This window comes from Peromyscus leucopus, chromosome 15 (genome assembly GCF_004664715.2).
Source record: "Peromyscus leucopus breed LL Stock chromosome 15, UCI_PerLeu_2.1, whole genome shotgun sequence".
NCBI lineage: Eukaryota > Metazoa > Chordata > Mammalia > Rodentia > Cricetidae > Peromyscus > Peromyscus leucopus.
In genome coordinates, this window is record NC_051076.1 from 27,705,688 (window position 1) to 27,723,905 (window position 18,218).

The window sequence follows — 18,218 nt, forward strand, 5'->3', positions numbered from 1 at the left end:
TCAGTTTGCAGCGGTCGGTCGGTCGCACTGCAGTCCCTGCAGTGGTTGCTGGGCGACAGCCGGGGAGAGAAGGGGTGTCTGGAGTAAGGACCTGGGCTGGTCTTGGAGGGGAAGCTAGCCCATGCCTGAGGGAAGTGCTGGGCCCCGCGAGAAGGGGTGTGATCTGAAGCGCCCCAACTGCTCTCCCCTCGGCTGGGCCCATGGCTGGGGCGGAGTCCCCCGGGCGAGCAAGGGGCTCGGCCTGGACCTGGAGGCCAGTGGCGCGGGACGCGCTCCTGGCTCGTGCCTTCCATTCATGCACCGAACTGCAGGGACGGTTCTATCTGGTAGGGGGTCTCCTGGAAGGTGGTGCCAAGGTGCCCAGCAGCGATACTGTGATCTTTGACCCAGCTGGGGGCCAAGCTGTACGACTGCCAGCCCGGGGCAGTCCCACTCGCAGTCACCACGAAGCGGTCCTGGTGGGGGGACGGTGGCTCTGCGTGGTGGGTGGCTGGGACGGGTCCCGTCGCTTAGCCACGGTGGCAGCTCTGGACACGGAGAGTGGGGCGTGGGAGGTCTGGACTGCGAACCCTGGCAACTGCCCTCCTGCTGGCCTCAGCAGCCACACCTGCACTCGCCTCTCCGACCGGGAGCTGCGAGTGTCTGGCAGAGAGGGTGGCACCCGCACTCAGCGTCGCTACGGAAGCATCTACACGTTAAAGTTGGACCACAGCACCCGCACTTATTGGTACAGCAACCTTTGCCCCAAGCGTTTGTTTGTTTTCTCCACACTCGAGAAACACAAAACCTAAACAAACTTACTGGTCATTGATTCCTGTCCTCACCCTAGCACCATCTTGGAGTCTCCGATTTCCAAGATGGCGTAACTCTATCCGCTCCAACCCGGACTTGCTCTTTCACAAGGGCACTCAGGCAAAGCGGTACAACATTCGAATCTTTTCAGAAAACCCGAATTTCTGTGTACCAACAGCTACAAGGAAGAAGGCTGCCACACGGCCTCACGATCAGGTCACTCTGCTGCCCTGCTGCCAACTGCCGGACCTCACCCGGGTCATCAGCTGTTGCTCTTCGGGGGCTGCAACTCGGTGGAACCAGAAGTAATTGGGAAATGGAGCCACGGGAAAATTAAGGTATTAGCTACTTACATTTTAGAGTAGAAGAGGACTAAAGTTGAGATGAGCAAACCCTTTAGACAGTCCCTTTTCTCCCCCAGGAGGAACCACTTGCTGCCCCCCATTTGACGGAACAGCTCAAAAGGCTCGTGAGCAGCGGGCAGGGGTTGCGGCAGGGTCCCCAGGGCCTGCGGCACCATTCCTGCTCAGTGGTGGGACCTTTCGCTGTACTCTTCGGTGGTGAAACCCTGACCAGAGCTAGAGACACGATCTGCAATGACCTCTACATCTACGACACCCGTGAGAGCCAAACTAATGTTTGGCGGGAGGGAGGAGGGAAAGACATGAGAACCTAAAATCTACAGAAAGATGGAGTGGTGGGATACGAGAGAGGAAAAATTAGTTGACAAGAGTTAAAGAAATGTAGCCTGGGTGTGGCGGCACATGCACCAGACGCAGAGGCAGGAGGATCTCTGAGTTCAAGGCCAGCCTGGTCAACATAGTGAGTTCCAGGACAGCCAAAGTTACCCATAAGACCCTATCTAGCTGGGGGGTGGTGGTGGTGGCGGCGGCGGCGGCAGCAGCAGCAGCAGCAGCAGCGCCCGCCTTTAATCCCAGCACTTGGGAAGTAGAGCCAGGAGGATCTCTGTGAGTTCGAGGCCACCTGGGCTACAGAGTTCCAGGACAGGCACCAAAGCTACACAGAGAAACCCTGTCTTGGAAAAAAAAAAAAAAAAAAGACCCTATCTAATACACACACACATACACTCTTTCTCTCTCTCTTTTTAAAAATAGAGTCAGAGCTGGGCTTTGGTGGCACATGCCTTTAGTCCCAGCACTCTTGAGGCAGAGGCAGGAGAATCTCTGTGAGTTCAAGACCAGCCTGGTCTACAGCGAGAGTTCCATGTCAGCCAGGGCTACACAGAGAAACCCTGTCTCGGAAAACAAACAAACAAACAAAGCCAGGCATGGTGATTCTCTGAGAGTTTGAGGCCAGCCAGCCTGATCTACATGGAGTTTGAGAGTAGCCAGGGTAACATGGTGAGACCCTGTCTCAAGAAACAAAACAAAATAAGATAACATACATAGAGTATTTGAAAAGGCCAACAAATCAAATGAGAAAAATACCAGGCAAGCATTTGACGTGTTGAAGGGAGGACGAAGTATCCCTCCTCGATAACCACCCTCTGCTCTCAACCCGACAGGCGAGTCTCCGCCTCTGTGGTTCCACTTCCCCTGTGCAGACCGCAGACTGAAGCGTGTGGGCCACCGCACGTGCCTGTGGAACGACCAGCTTTATTTGGTTGGGGGTTTTGGTGAGGACGGCAGCACAGCCAGCCCACAGGTCTGCGTTCTGGAACTCTTTGTCTAAAGAACAGAAGGGCACATGGGCCAGGCCTCTGTGTTGTGGCAGACCCACACAGCATTCTCATTGTTATTGCACACTTTATCTAATTATTAAATTTCAATCAGAGAATCAACATTTTGTCTCTGACTCCTTTTTGGAAGGGCACTAAATAAGTAAACACCTTTATTTGCAAGGGAAAAGCCAAAGGATAAGCCTTCCTCATACTGGGAGCTATTAACCTGGCAGAGACAACTGCAAATCATCTATTTTTTGTTTTGTTTTGTCTGAAACAGGGTATCACTATGTATATAGCCTTGGATGGCCTGGAACTCATTATGTAGACCAGGCTGTCCTGGACCTCAGATCTGCCTCCTGTTGTATTCCAAGCACTAAAATTAAAGGCATGTGTGCCACCATGCCCAGCTGTATGCTGTCTTTTGCCCTTAATGTAACCCTAAATGAGAGAAAGTTTCAGGCTACAGCTAAGCATTCTGACCAAAACATTTAATTAACAAAAAAATATTACAATAGCAGATAAAATAATAATAATAACAACAACAATAAAAAGAAATCAGAAGTGGGAGTCAGGGTGGAAAAGAAAGTGCAGAGGCCTTAGTTCCTAAGAGACCAGCACTCCTGCTGAGCTGGACTTAGCGCCAGCTCCTTCTGAGCTTTCCTTGGCTGCTGGCTTCTCATCTTCCCCCATAAGACGAATGTTGTGCTTTTCCCGAAATTCATTGAGTTCTTTCCCCTTTGCCTGAAGCTGCTGTGACAGTGTCTCGATGATCTTCTGGATCTAGAAGGTAAGGGAAAGAGGTTACAGAAATGCACGTCTCCCTTCCCCAACCTGGAATGGACTAGGATTAGAGGAAGTGAAACAAGATCATACTCAGCCTTACCTTTGGCCAAGAATGAACAAAGCCAGACTCTCGGTGTCTACTACAAGGGAATCACCTGAGCTTCTTACTTCTGTTATTTATTCTTTGACCATTTCATAAATGTACAGAATATATTCTGATCATACTTAGATACTTCATCCCACTCTTTCCCCACCCCACCCCCTTTGTGGTTTTTTTGTTTGTTTGTTTGTTTGAGAAAGGGTTTCTCTGTGTTGCCCTGGCTGTCCTGGAACTCACTTTGTAGACCATGCTGACCTCAAACTCACAGGGATCCACCTGCCTTTGCCTCCGTCCAGGCTAGCCCCACTCCTTTATCCACCTCCCCCACAGTCCCCCATCTCATAATCATATATCTCTGTTTTGTTTTGTGACCCACCGAGTTTAACCAGGACCACCCTTGTGGGCATGAGTCTGGAGCTATCTACTGGAGGAAGAGCAACTCACCAGGGCTACGTCACTGAAGACAATGAGCCACCCTCTTGTAGCAACCTTCAACTGTCAACAGTCCCCAGGGAGGGTGGGCTGCTTGTTTTTAAAATAGCATTTATCATACTATGGTTTCTTCTTTTAGGTTATATTCATTTTTTTACTTAGTGACTTATAGTTAGCCCAGGCTGGCTTCAAACCCAAGATTCCCCTGCCCCATCATACCAAGTTAATCACCAATGAATGGCACCCCAGTCAGTCCTCTTTCTCCTTTTAAAATGTCACTTATGGTATCTTTGAGGGTCTGATTCAGTGGGTCCGAGAGAGAGTAACAAGTTGTATGTTAAGCTGATTCTTGGCTGGAGGTAGAGCTCAGTGGCAGAATGCTTAGCCTATTGTGTATAAGGCTCTGGATTTGATTCCCAGCACTGTTAAACTAGTTCTTCAGGTGATTTTGATTCAGGCATCCATGGACTACACTGTGAGAAACACTGCTCTACCATCCTCCTCCCAAATCAACCACATCAAAGAGCCTATGGAAAGGGCACACAGCCAGCAACTCCTCCCATAAGGAGTTGGACTTCGTCATCGTATAAAGGGCACAGACTAACAGGCTATATACTATCTTCAACATGACTTTCTGCCTGGACTTTCTCCCCTCACATTCCCTAAATCTCCGGTCATCCCCATTTTACCTCTTGGCTGCCCAAACTCCTCCTCGGGCATTCTTGCTCACCTGCTCTTTGTTACCCTCCAAGGCAGGCAGCACCTCTTTGACGGTCCGCTCTACCAGCACACCTCCGACCATGCGGTAGCACTTGCGGGTTTCATCCACTTCCTTCAGTGTATCAATCACTAGGCTAGGGTAGGAGAAGGAGACCTCCACATTCAGTTCCGCTCTAGTGCAGCCCTCCCTCCAAAGGCCCATGCAGTCGCTCTACTATGTCTCTGCCTTTCTTACCTGTGCTCATTCAGTTCCATCTCCAGCTCAGCTGCTTTGGATGCCAAGCCTCTCTGTTCCTGCCGAAGGCGATTAAAGCCAGCAATTACCTAAGAGCATGAGAGAGAGAAGATGAGAGATGAGACCATGAAAATGCCAGAAAGTAGGGGCAGCCCACAGGACAGCCAATTTTACAGAGATGCAGAAGTGGATACCCACCTTGGGAAAGGAGTAGAATACAAATTTGCAATTTCCCAGTGCCTACCTGTGGGAGGTATTTGCCAGGCACGAGGAGATTTAATAACAGATCTGAACCTAGGTCCTATGCAAGAGGAGTAAATTCTTTTAACCACTGACCTATCTCGCCAGTTTCCACACCCCCTCCCCCAAGATGTTTTTATTTTTAATTATATGGATATGTGTGTGTTTGTGCACACACAGAGACCAGAAGAGGGTGTTGGATTCCAGGAGCTAGAGTCACAGGCCTGATATGGGTGCTGGGAATCAAACCTGGGTCCTCTAGAAGAAAGAACAGTATGTACCCTTAACCACTGAGGCCTCATCTTCTCAGTCCTTGCCTTTTTCTAAGATTTAAAGTGTTACCTCATGTTTGTGTGTGTGTGTGCCTGTGCATGTACATGTGTGGAGGTCAGAAGAGGGTGTCAGATTCACCTGGAACTACGGTTACAGGTAGCTCCTGGGTGTGGGGACTGGGGACTGAACTCCACAGAGGCCAGCTCTGCAAGCTCCCTTCTCCCCTTCAACTGTGGGTTCCAGGGATCCTGCTCCAGTGGCCAGGCTTGTGCAGCACGTGCTCTACTCACTGAGTCACAGAAGCTCGGTAACAACAGCTCAGGGCTGGAGAAACAACTCAGTGAGCGGAGCCTTAGCACGCAAGAGGCACGGGGCTTCAATGCCCAGCACCACTACCAACAAGGAAAAAGACACGCCTACATGGTATGCTGACTATCCCCCATCCAATGCGGAACTTCTTCCTCTTTAACTTGGTGGGGCTTCTATGGGGCCACCAACCACAAAACCCTTGTCCCCTGGACCCCAGAAGTCAGTAACCTACGCTAGTCTTTTTTCAGATATCTGAGTTGTGGGTAGAGACAAAGGTATAATAATGGAAACGGCTGGAGCTACGAGCCCTGTGGTCACAGAGGAGAGACCTTCTGCTCTGATTCCTGGACTCCTTAAAGCGGCCCCAGTTCCTGAACTTTACTCTAATTAGCCCTTTTGTGCTCAGTTTTGCAAGCTACCTGCTATTCTTCAAAACACTCATTAAAACAGGTCTGGCTGTTCACACCTGTAATCTGAGCACTCCCAGAGATCACGGTAAGCTCCAGGCTAGCCAGGGCCACACAGGGGTACACTGTCCTGAAAAACCAAGAAAACAAAAAGAAAAAAGAAAAAGACAAACAAGTTGTTTGGTTTGTTTGATTTAAAAAAAAAAAAAAAAAGGAGCTTGGCCTAGAGCCTCAAGCCCATAATCTCAGCACCGAGGAAGCTGAGGCAGGAGGATCAAGAGTTCAAAGGCCCTGTCTTTTTAGGCGAGGAGGGGGGGGAGAGGAAGAGAGTGGGGAAGATGAAGAAAGGTGGGAAGAAAGAAGTGGAAAAGGAGAGGGGAAGGAAAGTCAAAAGTAAATACTGTAACTAACTCAGACTCTGACCGTTCTCCAGCACCCAATGGCGCCCTCTTCTGGACAGATGTGGTGCCACACTCCTAGCCAGCATTCTTTCTTACTAATAGCAGCGTTTCCTTCACACACACCTCTCCACCCCTTAACTGTAGCACTGGAGATCAGGTCTAGGGCTTGCACTATGCTAAGAAGGCATCTACCAGTGAGCCATCCCAGCCCTTTACCCTATTTCCTTACTCCAGTGTAATATGACCCAGTTTTTGTTGTTTGCTTTCAAGATATGAATGTAATTTACAGAAATGTGTCAATTATCCTGTTGTAGAAAAATTCAGCCATAAGTGCAGTAAAAGTAAACGCACCGTCAGCAGCTAACCGCAACGTAACTCTAGGTGAAATGCTCGGTCAGCCAAATTTTTTGTTTGTTTGTTTTCTAGATAGGGTTTCTCTGCATAACAGTCCAGGATGTCCTGGAACTAGTTCTGGAGACCATGCTGGCTTCGAACTCAAGAGATTTGCCTGCCTCTGCCTTCGAGTGCTGGGATTAAAGCCAGTTTTAAGCTGCCATCTCTGGGGTCTCTAGGATAAAAACAGTCTAGCTCTATTTCCACTCCTCAGAATTCTCATTGTTCCTTTTAAAATGCAATTTCCTAGTGGTCTTCTCCCCTGTGGCTATATCTAATTTTTCTCCTTTCCTTATTCCCTATTGTTCTTTTCTTCTCCCCTTAAGATTTATTTATTTATTTAATGTATATGAGTGCTCTATATGTATGTATAACTTTAGGTCAGAATGGGCATCCGATCCCACTATAGATAGTTGTGAGCCACCACGTGGTTGCTGGGAATTGAACTCAGGACCTCTGGAAGAGCAGTCAGTGCTCTTAACCACTGAGCCATCTCTCCAGCCCCCATAGCATATTAAAATAAATAAATAAATAAATAAATAAATAAATTTTACTTTATGTGGTCTTGGTTGTTGTTGGTGGCTTTTTTGTTGTTGTTTGTTTGTTCTTGTTTTTCAAGACAGGGTTTCTCTGTGTAGCTCTGGCTGTCCTGGAACTTGCTCTATAGACCAGGCTGGCCTCGAACTCAGAGATGCACCTGCCTCTACCTCCTAAGTGCTGGGATTAAAGGCATGCCGCACCACCAACCCAGGTTTTTTCCCTTTTAAATACAAAATCTTTTCTATTTTTTTCTTTTCATTCCATATAGCCCAAGATGACCTCAAATTTGCTATGTAGCCAAGGATGATTTGAACTTCTGATCTCTTGCCTCCACCTCCCAAGTCCTGCTAGGAATACAAGAGTACTGATCATACCCAGTTCATTCTATGCTAAGCATTCAACCCAAGGCCCCATGCAGAGAAGACAAGCGCTCTACCAACTAGGCTATGCCTCCAACCCCAAATCTTCTCTATTCATATTTGTATTATTTGTCACTATTTACTCTGCCCTCTTTTCTGTTATCACTCAGAAAAATTTAAATATGCAAATATAACCTATTTTTAAGCACTTAACTCTTTCATGACCCTACAACTGCTTTCCACAGTATGGAAAGTAAAGAGCATCTACTATGCTCCAAGCTCTATGACAGCCTTGATGTTCCATCTCGTTTACTTCTAAAAAATGAAAACAGACTAAGGTACAGCTCAGTGGTAAAGCACTTTGTGTGTCAGGGTTCAATTTACAGCCTGGGGAAGGAGGGGACAACTATAGAACATGTACCTTAGTTTATAAATCAAGAGTCTGTCACAGCCCCGGGTGCAGACAGAGCTGACTTATACACAGGCTTCTCTACATCTAAGAACCTTTTCTATGACTATATTGTTTCTGGTTTGTCATACATTAATCTCATAGAAATAACAATTTCCCCTTGATTTATAGTCCTGCTTTGTCTTCTTTCTTGGTTACTCAATGCTGTATAGTTTTTGGTTTTTGTTTGTTAGTCCTCTTTTGTTTCTGTGTTTACAGTGCTGGGAGATAATTCAGGGTGGTGCACATGCTAGGCAGACCCTCTATCATCAAATGACATTCCCAGCCCCTTACCATATACATTTGATAACTTAGGGCAGGAGGATGGCTCAGCAGTTAAGAGAGCTTCTCTTCAGAAAACCTAGTTTTGATTCCCAGTATCCACATGGTAACCAACAACTGCCTATAGCTACACGTCCAGAGGATCTGTTCCCTTCTTCTGGCCTCTGCAGGTACTAGGCACTAATGCCAGGTTCAGTTCCCAGCACCCAGCTCATAGCCATCTGTAACTCCAGTCCCAAGGGATCCAACACCCTCTTCTGACCTCTTCAGGCACCAAGTGAACATGTGGTGTGCATACATGCAGACAAAACACCCATACACATAAAATAAAAATTAAAAGCAAATAACTTTAAAGAAGACGGCACTGGAGAGATGCTTCAGCAGTTATGGACACTTGTTGCTCTTGGAGAGGACCTGGGTTCAGTTCCTACATAGTGCCTCACAACCATCTGTAACTCCAGTTCCAAAGGATCCTGTTGGTGGTTGTTTTTACTCTTTGCTCTTTTGGGGGCCTGCCACTCAGCTCCCAAATAAATCACATGGAGTCTTATTGTTACTTATAAATGCCCGGCCTTAGCTTGGCTTATTTCTAGCTAGCTTTTCTTAATTTAAATTATCTCATCTACCCTTTGCCTCTGGGCTTTTTCCTTTTCTTACTTCCGTGCATTTTACTTTCACTCTTATTCCATGGCTGGCCCCTGGTGTCCTCTCCTCCTTTTCTTGCTCCTAGATCTTCTCTCCCCAGATTTCTCCTCATATTTATTCTCTCTGCCTGCCAGCCCTGCCTATCCTTTCTCCTGCCTTGCTACTGATCATACCCAGTATATTCTATGCTAAGCATTCAACCCAAGGCCTTATGCATAGAAGACAAGCGCTCTAACAACTGGGCTATACCTCCAACCTCAAATAATTTCTACTTATATTTGTATAATTGTCACTATTTACTCTGCCTTCTTTTCTGTTATCTCTCAGGAAAATTTAAATAAGCAAATATAACCATTCAGAGCCATTCAGCTCTTTATTAGACCAATCAAGTATTTTAGACAGGCAAAGTAACACAACTTCATAGAGTTAAACAAATGCAACATAAAAGAATGCAACACATCTTTGCATCATTAAACAAATGTTCCACAGCATAAACAAATGTAACACATCTTAAAATAATATTCCACAACAGGATCCAACCCCATTCCGATCTCTGCACCAGGCACACCCACAGTGAACATGTATACATACAGACAAAACACGCATGCACATAAGGTAAAAAAATCTTGGGGGGGGGTTTAAAAAGGAAAAAAAATAACCCAAGGGATGTTTTTTAAATTAAGTCTATGGGGAAGAGGTTTATGAGGCAGAGGATCGTATGTCAGACAATAAACCTGTGTAATTCAGTTTTATCCTTCCTCCCTGCGGGACTCGGGGATTAAATGCAGGTTGTCAGGCCTGGCAGCAAACACCTGTACCCACGAAGCCATCTCTCTGCTCTGACCCATGTTATCTTTCCTCCAAAAAAAAAAAAAAAAATGCCCTCTGGCCATGTTCCATGCCATTTCTTCTTAACTGGATACTGGAAAAATAGACTAGGGAGAGATTTTCACTGAATCCATCTGAAATGTATTTCCTGAGAGACCGCTCCACTGATTGCCTCCAGTCCTTTCTCGTTTTTTTGTTTGTTTGTTTTTAGATTTATTTATTTATTATGTATATAGAAGAGGGCACCAGATCTCATTACAGGTGGTTGTGAGCCACCATGTGGTTGCTGGGAATTGAACTCAGGACCTCTGGAAGACTAGCCAATGCTCTTAACTGCTGAGCTACCTCTCTATCCCTTGTTTGTTTTTTTGAGACAGGGTTTCTCTGTGTATCTTTGGAATCTCCTGTCCTTTTCAGCATTTCAGCATCCATCCTCCCTTGGGTTTTGAGACAGTCTCAGGTGGCCAGGCTGGCCTACTACTGCTACATAATCAAAGATGACCTTGAACTCCTGAGCCTCCCACCTCCTCTTCCTGAATGCTGGGATTACTGGTTTTAGTGCCCTCTTTATAATAAATGTAGTTAACTATCAAAGAAAACTTTTTTGATTATACTACTCTTATCACGTCCATCCATTCTCTTCAAATTTTGCAGACCAGTCTATACTCATTGCCTCTAATTTACTTTATATTACTGTCTGTCTTTTGTGTGATATTATCACTTACCAAACTATCCCCCCAGAGATCTTGAATAGCCTTGTGTATAACTGCATAATCCAACTGCCTTTTCTCAGGGCTCAATCTGCTTCTTTAAAACAAACAAACAAAGCTGGGCAGTGATGGTGGTGGTGGACACGTTTAGTCCCAGCACTCAGGAGGTAGAGGCAGGTGGGATATCTGAGTTTGAGGCCAGCTTGGTCTACAGAGTGAATTCCAAGATAGCCAGGACTACACAGAGAAACCCTGTCTCAAACAACAAAAAATATTTGTTTTGGGGACCAGAGAGATTGCTCACCAGTTATGAGTATTTAATGTCTTTGCAAAGGAACCAGGTTCATCTCCCAACACACACAGTGGCTTAAGACAACCTCTAACTCCAATTATAGAGGAAGTGATGCCCTCTTTTGGCCTCTGTGGGTACCAGGAATGCACATGATATACATACATACATACATGCAGGCAAACATTCATACACAAAAGACAAAGATGAAATCTAAAATAAATAAACCCAAACTTTATAGACTTACTTGGTTTCAAATCCTAGTACTGCCTTTATTATACACTACTTTATGTCTAAACTACTTGTCCTTTTCCTATAAAGTATAAATAATACCATAGTAGGACAGTTTCTTAGCACTGGCACTAATGACATTATGAATCATACAGTTCTTTTTTTTTTTTTTTAAAGATTTATTTATTTATTTATTATGTACACAGAAGAGGGCGCCAGATCTCATTACAGATGGTTGTGAGCCACCATGTGGGTGCTGGGAATTGAACTCAGGACCTCTGGAAGAGCAGTCAGTGCTCTTAACCTCTGAGCCATCTCTCCAGCCCCATACAGTTCTTTCTTACACTGGCAATCTTGCACACTGTGCAGTACTTAGCAACATCACTGCACTCTACCCACTAAAACTAAACACATTTTAGAGATGCACCTGTCAACTGTTTCCTAGGGACGTCACACCAGGTTGAGAACCAAAACCAAAGGACAACAAAGAGAGGCTGAGACAACCATCAAGAGGCTGACTCAAGGTTAGTCCCCTACTCCCCTTTCGTTTCTAGGACTGAACCAATTTTCTGGTTCTCCTTTCTCTTTCAACCCCTCTTTCTTTCTGAAAGTTCTTCCTGTCTCATTTCTACAGTGGGAACATGACTAACGAGTCTGTTCATATTATCCCTTCACTTCATTAGCTACAGTTTCAATTTATTTATTTATTTGTTTGTTTGTTTTTGGTTTTTTTCAAGACAGGCTTTCTCTGTGCTTTTCCTGGAACTCACTCTGTAGACCAGTCTGGCCTTGAACTCAGAGATCCACCTGGCTCTGCCTCCCGAGTGCTGGGATTAAAGGCCTGTGCCACCACCACCCAGCTTGATATTCTTTTTAAAAAATATTTATTTATTGTGTATAGTGTTCTCTCTGTATGTCTGCCTGTACACCAAAAGAGGGTACCAGATCTCATTACAGATGGTTCTGAGCTGCCATGTGATTGCTGGGAGTTGAACTCAGGACCTCTGGAACAACAGCCAGTGCTCCTAACCATTGAGCCATCTCTCCAGCCCTCAAATGATATTCTTAGATATTTCTATAGTTTATGAACCCAAGCCTTCTCCTAGACTTACAATTATCCATTACATAAGATTTTAAAACTTTTTTTTCCAGGCCAGAAAGATGACTCAGCATGTAAATGCTTTTGCTGCCCAAGCCTGATGACCAGAGTTAAATTCTCAGAATCCATGCAAAGGTGGAAAGAAAGAACCAGTTTGGGTCTGCATGATGGCTCATAGATAAGGACACTTGCCGCTAAGCCTGACAACCTAAGTTTTGATCAGCAGGACCCACAAGGTAGAAGAAAAGAACTAACTCCGGTGAGTTATCCTGACCACCACATCTGTGCCGTCATCTGGATGAACATGCACGTACATGCAATAAACATATTAAAATGCACTAAGAAATAGGGCACTCCAAAGAAAGTACCAAACTAAATCAGTTCATGACCACCAAGCAACAAGGAATCCTATACACAGAGGAGAAAGACTGAAGCATGAAAGTACAAGAAAGAATAAATGTCACCAGGCAGTGGTGGCACATGCCTTTAATCCCAGCACTTGGGATGCAGAGGCAGGCAGATCTCTGTAAGTACTAAGATGGCCTATAGAGCAAGTTCCAGGACAGCCAAAGAACCTTGTCTCGAGAAACAAAACAAACAAACAAACAAACAAAAAACCACATCAAACCAAAAGAATAAATTTCAAGACAGGGATAGAAGAACAAAGGAGAACTAAGAAAGACACTATCATTCCTTAAACCCAGATTGGTGGTACATGCTTGTAATCCCAGCACTTAGAGGTTGAGCCAGAAGGATCTGGAACTCAGGGTGAGCCCTAGTTACACAGTGAGTTCAAGGCCAGACTGGGCTTCATAAAAATCAGACAGACAGACAGACACAAACACACACACTTCATAGAATCCAGCACAGTAAATCTATAAACCCCAAATATGAAGAGTGGAAAAAACTACCAATAGTCCAACCAACCAGAAACACATTTAACAAAATTACAGTAATTAGAAAACCTTAATGTAAAAAGTCTTAACACTCCCAGTAGGGCAGTGGTGGTGCATAGCTTTAGTCCCAGCACTCTGGAGGCAGAGGCAGGTAATCTCTGAGTTCAAGGCCAGCCTGGTCTACAGAGTGAGTTCAAGGACAGCCAGGGCTACATGGAGAGACCGTTTCAGAACAAAACAAAACAAAAAGATAAGACCAAAGCTTGACATGGTGGCCAATGCCTTTAACCACAGTACTTGGGAGGCAGAGGCAGGTAAATCTTTGTGAGCTCAAGGCAGAACTAATGTACACAGCTGAGTTCCAGGACAGGCAGAGCTACACAGTGAAACCCTGTCTCAAGGAGAGAGAGAGAGAGAGAGAGAGAGAGAGAGAGAGAGAGAGAGAGAGAGAGAGAGAGAGAGAGAGAGAACGAGAACACACACACACACACACACACACACACACACACACACACACACACGAACGAACAGATGACTGGGTCAAAAAACAAGACCCAAATCTGTTGTTTCTAAAAACATACCACCCAGCTTAAAGACAATTCATAATTAAAAGCAAATAAGAAAGACGGCTCAGCAGCTAAGAGCATAAGCTGCACCCAAGAGAACCCAGATTCCATTCCCAACACCCACATGACAGTTCATACCACCTGTGACTTCAGTCTCAGGTATCCCACACCCACTGCTGACCTCTGTGGGCACCAGACATGCATGCAGGCAAAACATTCATACACATAAAACTAATATTTTTTTCCAGACAGGGTTTTCCAGAAAGGCTGGCCTTGAATTCAGAGTTCTGCCTGCCTTTTAAAAAAAGCCTAAAAGCTTAGAAAATTCACAGCCTGGATGTACAAAGTAGAAATAAGTTCAAGAAGGTAGCCAGGCCAGCAAGATGGTTCAGCTGGTAAAGGTTTTTGCAGCCAACCCTGGCTACCTGAGTTTGATCCCAGATTGTCAAGGTGGAAAGAGATAACCAGTTCTCCAAAACTGTCCTCTGAACACTGCGGTATCTCCACAAACACAAATATAAATGTAACAAGTTTTTCTTTCTTTCTTCTTTTTTTTATTTATTTTTTTATTTTTTCCTTTTTAGAGTTGAGGACTGAACCCAGGGCCTTGCTCTTGCTCTACCACTGAGCTAAATCCCCAACCCTCTTTCTTTCTTTAAGGAGGGTCATCAACCATTTTCTAAAGAAATTAGAATTGCCAGGCAGTGGTGGCATAAGCCTTTGATCCCAACACTCAGGAGGCAGAGGCAGGTGGATTTCTGAGTTCAAGGCTAGCCTGGTCTACAGAGTTCCAGGGCAGCCAGGGCTACACAGAGAAATCCTGTCTTGGGGAAAGAAAAAAGAACTGACAGAGGAAGCCAAGTGCTATTTATCATACAATGGCAAAAAGGTCAGCAGGCATTTTGGAGATTTGGAATCGTGGAACCAAAAGTTAGGGTCTTGAGAGCAGAAAATTCATTGCCTAGTCTACCTAGCCTCTCTGCTCCTCACATCCCACACGCTCCAATTATTTGAGTACAGCCCGTACTGAAGCTGGGGAGAGCGTCATTAGCGGTAACCTGTGGTAGTGTCCATGCCTCTCATGGTGCTGATTCTGCAGGCAGGCAGGATGCAAGAGCTGTGGAGAAATGGCTTCCTCTACCAAAATCTCAAAAGATGCACTGGACTGTCAGGATAGGGTGGGGAGGTCCAGACAGAAACCTGATGTAGAAATGGAAACTGTCACAGAGAATCCTCACTGGAACAATCCCCAGCTGGTAGCCAGGCAGCTACCAGCTCCCCAATAGTACAGCAATCGTCAATGTACACTGTCTGCCTGGGAAAGCTGCAGGCATCAGTATGCACCTCTAGGCCAAGAGCATGAAGCATGGACTGAGCCCACCAAACCCATAGATGTGGGTGGAGCTGCTCAACATCTCAGAGGCCCAATCCCTGCCCCAGAGTTTCCAAATGGCACATGGGGAGAAAAACTATTACAGAATTGTAAGACAATGCCTGCCCTCTTGGAATCAGACTTAAAGCTTGTTACCGGCTCCTGGCTTACTTCTCTTAGAATGGGAATGTCTACCCTTTGCCCACCTCTGCATTACACGCCGGAAGGAGATAACTGCTTTTCACTGCACAAATGACTCTGGAATCTTGAGTTAGTACTGGAACAAATTAAGACTCTGGGGACTATTGGGGCAAATCATATTTTGTATTGTTAGGGCATGAGTTTGGAACTAAGGGGTATAAAGCTATGTTTGAGTAAGATTTATCCTCTCTAAAACACACGCTGAACCTTGACTATCAAGTGACAGCGATTTTTCTTATCTTTTTGAGACAGAATCTCATGTAACAAACTTGTATAAATGGAAGTTTCTGTCCCACCAGCAACTCCCAAATACCCAGCAGCTGCTTCCCAAATAATTGACTCAGAAGCTTAATATTACTTATAAATTATTACTTAATATTACTTATAAATGCTCACCCAGTAGCTCAGGCTTACTACTCTTACACTTGAATTAACCCATAATCTTATCTATGTTTATTCACGTGGCTTGGTACCTTTTCTCAGTGTGACAATCTCATCTTGCTTCCTCTGGCTGGCTGGCAACCCCTGACTCCACCCTTCCTCTTCCCAGAATTCTCCTAGTCTGGTCGCCCCCACCTATACTTCCTGCCTGGCTACTGACCAATCAGCATTTTATTAAATCAATTCAAGTGACAAATCTTTACAGTGTACAAGAGCATTATCCCACAGCAACCTTGAACTCCTAATCCTCTTGCCTCTACCTCTCCCCCCAAATACAGGGACTACAGACTCATGCATCACAACCTACTTTGTGGCAAGACTTACATTTTTTAGTTTATTATTATATGTGCATACATAATGTACATGTGTAAGTGTGTGTATCATGGCACAGGCTGGTTTCCAGGAAAGCAGGTGTTTGTCAGGTCAGGCTGCTTCTTGTGCTTTTTCCCTTTCTGCAGCTCTCACTGGCCCTTTCCCTGTCTGCAATGATGCTCCTGCCTATTCTGTTAACCAACACGGGTGTTGGGAACTAAACTTGGGACTCTGCAAAAGCCATCTCTGGAGCCCCTTACTAGCATCTATCTATCTATCTATCTATCTATCTATCTATCTATCTATCTATCTATCATCTATCTATCTATCTAATCAGCTAGCATTTATTTGTTTGTTTGTTTATTCAGTTTCCTTGAGACAGGACTTCTCTGTGTAGCCTTGGCTGTCCTGAAACTAAACTAGCTCTCAGACCAGGCTGGCCTTGAACTCACAGAGATCCTCCTGCCTCTGCCTCCCAAGTGCTGGGATCAAAGGTGTGAGCCACCAATGCCTGGCCCATAAAATAATTTTTTAAATTAAAATTTTAAAGTCTCGTTGTTTTATTTGTTCTTCTGTCTGTCTTGGTTGTTTTTGAGACTGTTTCACCATGTAGCCCAGGCTGGCATGCAACCGACATGGTAATCCAGCGGGAAGACAGGTATGAGCCACCACACTTGACTATCTTGTTGTTTAATGAGTCTCTGACCAAACTGAAGACAAGGTCTGTTTCATTTATCCATTTCTCTGTGTTCAGCAGAGCCTAACACAAGACAGGCCCTCAGAAAGCATTAGGTTTTGTTATTTTTTCCACTGTGTCAGAGGTGCGACCTCCTCCATCCTCAAATATTCGCTGCACTTCTAAGAGAAGTGCACTTATTTTCTGCCTCACAGTAGAATTATGAAAACTCCCCCTTTTCTTATCCCAACAGATTATGTTCTTTGAGAGGGCAGGTTTTAAAGTCTTTATACTAATACCTTTACCGGCCTGTACTGACTGTTGAACAATTAACTGACAAATGTATCTATGATTAAAATAACTTTTCAATACACACATACCCCAACCCGAGCCTCCAACCCAGAGACCTGAACACCCTCCCATATCATACACTTCAGTGCTTTTCCACTTGACCCACTAAGCTAAACCCCTGACTTCAATTCATTTCAATTGTGTGATTTTTCTTCTGATATCGATTCAACACTAGTCCCACGATTAACAAGGCAGTTTCCATACCACAAGGGCCTTTCTGGTCAGACGTATCCCAATGTTATGTAGAGCAGGAAAAGCAAACTTAGATTAGAAAAGGGTTTTTGGTTTCTTCTGAGTCAATCTACACTCGGAGAACACAGTGAGCGAGTTCGAGGCCAGCCTGGGCTACTTAGTGAGACCATGTCTCAAAGACCAAACAACCCTGGCCCGGCATAGTGACACAGGACTTTAATCCCAGAATTTGAGATTCCCAGGGGCAGCGAAAAGCAGATCTCTGAGTTCCAGGCCAGCTTGGTCTACACAGTGAATTTCAGAAAAGCCAGGCCTACCGAGATCGACCCTGTCACAACCTCCATCCTCCACCCCAAAACCAAAAACCAACCAACCAACCAAACCAAACCACAAAGCCAATCTACTGAAGACTCCTTCGTTAAAATAGTTAAAGAAGACCAAACTGGTCGAGTCTGAGTCACGTGGCTCTGCAGAGTGTCGGCGACGGTGAACGCGGTTTTAGAGTCACAGACTCAACAATTAATTGACCAATACCCTCTGGGACCGGTTACTAGATGCCACGCCAACCCGTACCCTCTTTATGGTATCTCGGAGACGGGGAAAACGATGACCCATCATCACGTTAAAGACCAGGACACCCTCCCCGACCCCGCACCTCAGGGCTTTCCCACTCGACTCGCCCTCCCACCCCGCGGGCGTGGCTCTCATCTCCACACCCACCCCTCACGCCCTAGGAGGGTTCGTGATCACCTCCAAAGACACCTTCACCACCACCCTCCCCGGCCCCTGTGTGTGACCACGCGGAACGTGGAAGGGGCTAAAGCCACAAACCCTATTCCTTGCACGAACTCGACGTGGACCCAGTTGCCCTCAGCGCCCGCGGATCCTCACCTGTTCGGCCGACACCGCCCCCTTCCCCGTGCTGCTCCCGCTGCTCTTGCTCACACGACCGCCGCTGTCCGCCATCTTCGCCACCTGCAAGCTTTCCGGCCTGCGCACTAGCACTGCGTC

At 45.7% G+C, this 18,218-nt stretch overlaps 2 protein-coding genes across 3 annotated transcripts; one reads left to right on the forward strand and one right to left on the reverse strand.

Moving 5' to 3' along the window:
- Klhdc9 (kelch domain containing 9) lies at positions 1-11,693 on the forward strand. Of its 2 annotated transcripts, none has more exons than XM_028860107.2 (4): positions 1-727; positions 971-1,130; positions 1,214-1,412; positions 11,547-11,693. In XM_028860107.2, exons 1-4 carry the CDS (start codon positions 201-203, stop codon positions 11,597-11,599), a joined length of 939 nt encoding a protein of 312 aa, XP_028715940.1. In that variant the 5' UTR covers positions 1-200; the 3' UTR covers positions 11,600-11,693. The 2 variants fall into 2 exon arrangements, with proteins under 2 accessions (XP_028715940.1, XP_028715939.1); XM_028860106.2 differs by lacking the exon at positions 11,547-11,693 and adding an exon at positions 2,318-2,593.
- Pfdn2 (prefoldin subunit 2) lies at positions 2,944-18,214 on the reverse strand. The gene is made up of 4 exons (XM_028860124.2): positions 18,099-18,214; positions 4,747-4,835; positions 4,522-4,645; positions 2,944-3,256 (listed from the first exon to the last, which is right to left on the reverse strand). Exons 1-4 carry the CDS (start codon positions 18,171-18,173, stop codon positions 3,080-3,082), a joined length of 465 nt encoding a protein of 154 aa, XP_028715957.1. The 5' UTR covers positions 18,174-18,214; the 3' UTR covers positions 2,944-3,079.
- Between the last annotated feature and the right edge of the window lie 4 nt (positions 18,215-18,218).

Bases quoted from the DNA above. Each gene is read 5' to 3' on its own strand.
- Pfdn2 (XM_028860124.2), bottom strand. From the start codon at position 18,173: ATGGCGGACAGCGGCGGTCGTGTGAGCAAGAGCAGCGGGAGCAGCACG. The intron at 4,836-18,098 runs GTGAGGATCCGC...TCATGCTCTTAG, and splicing joins GGGCGGTGTCGGCCGAACAG to GTAATTGCTGGCTTTAATCG. The intron at 3,257-4,521 runs GTGAGCAAGAAT...CTTACCTTCTAG, and splicing joins TGGAGGGTAACAAAGAGCAG to ATCCAGAAGATCATCGAGAC.
- Klhdc9 (XM_028860106.2), top strand. From the start codon at position 201: ATGGCTGGGGCGGAGTCCCCCGGGCGAGCAAGGGGCTCGGCCTGGACC. The intron at 728-970 runs GTACAGCAACCT...GTGTACCAACAG, and splicing joins CACAGCACCCGCACTTATTG to CTACAAGGAAGAAGGCTGCC. The intron at 1,413-2,317 runs GTGAGAGCCAAA...TCAACCCGACAG, and splicing joins CCTCTACATCTACGACACCC to GCGAGTCTCCGCCTCTGTGG.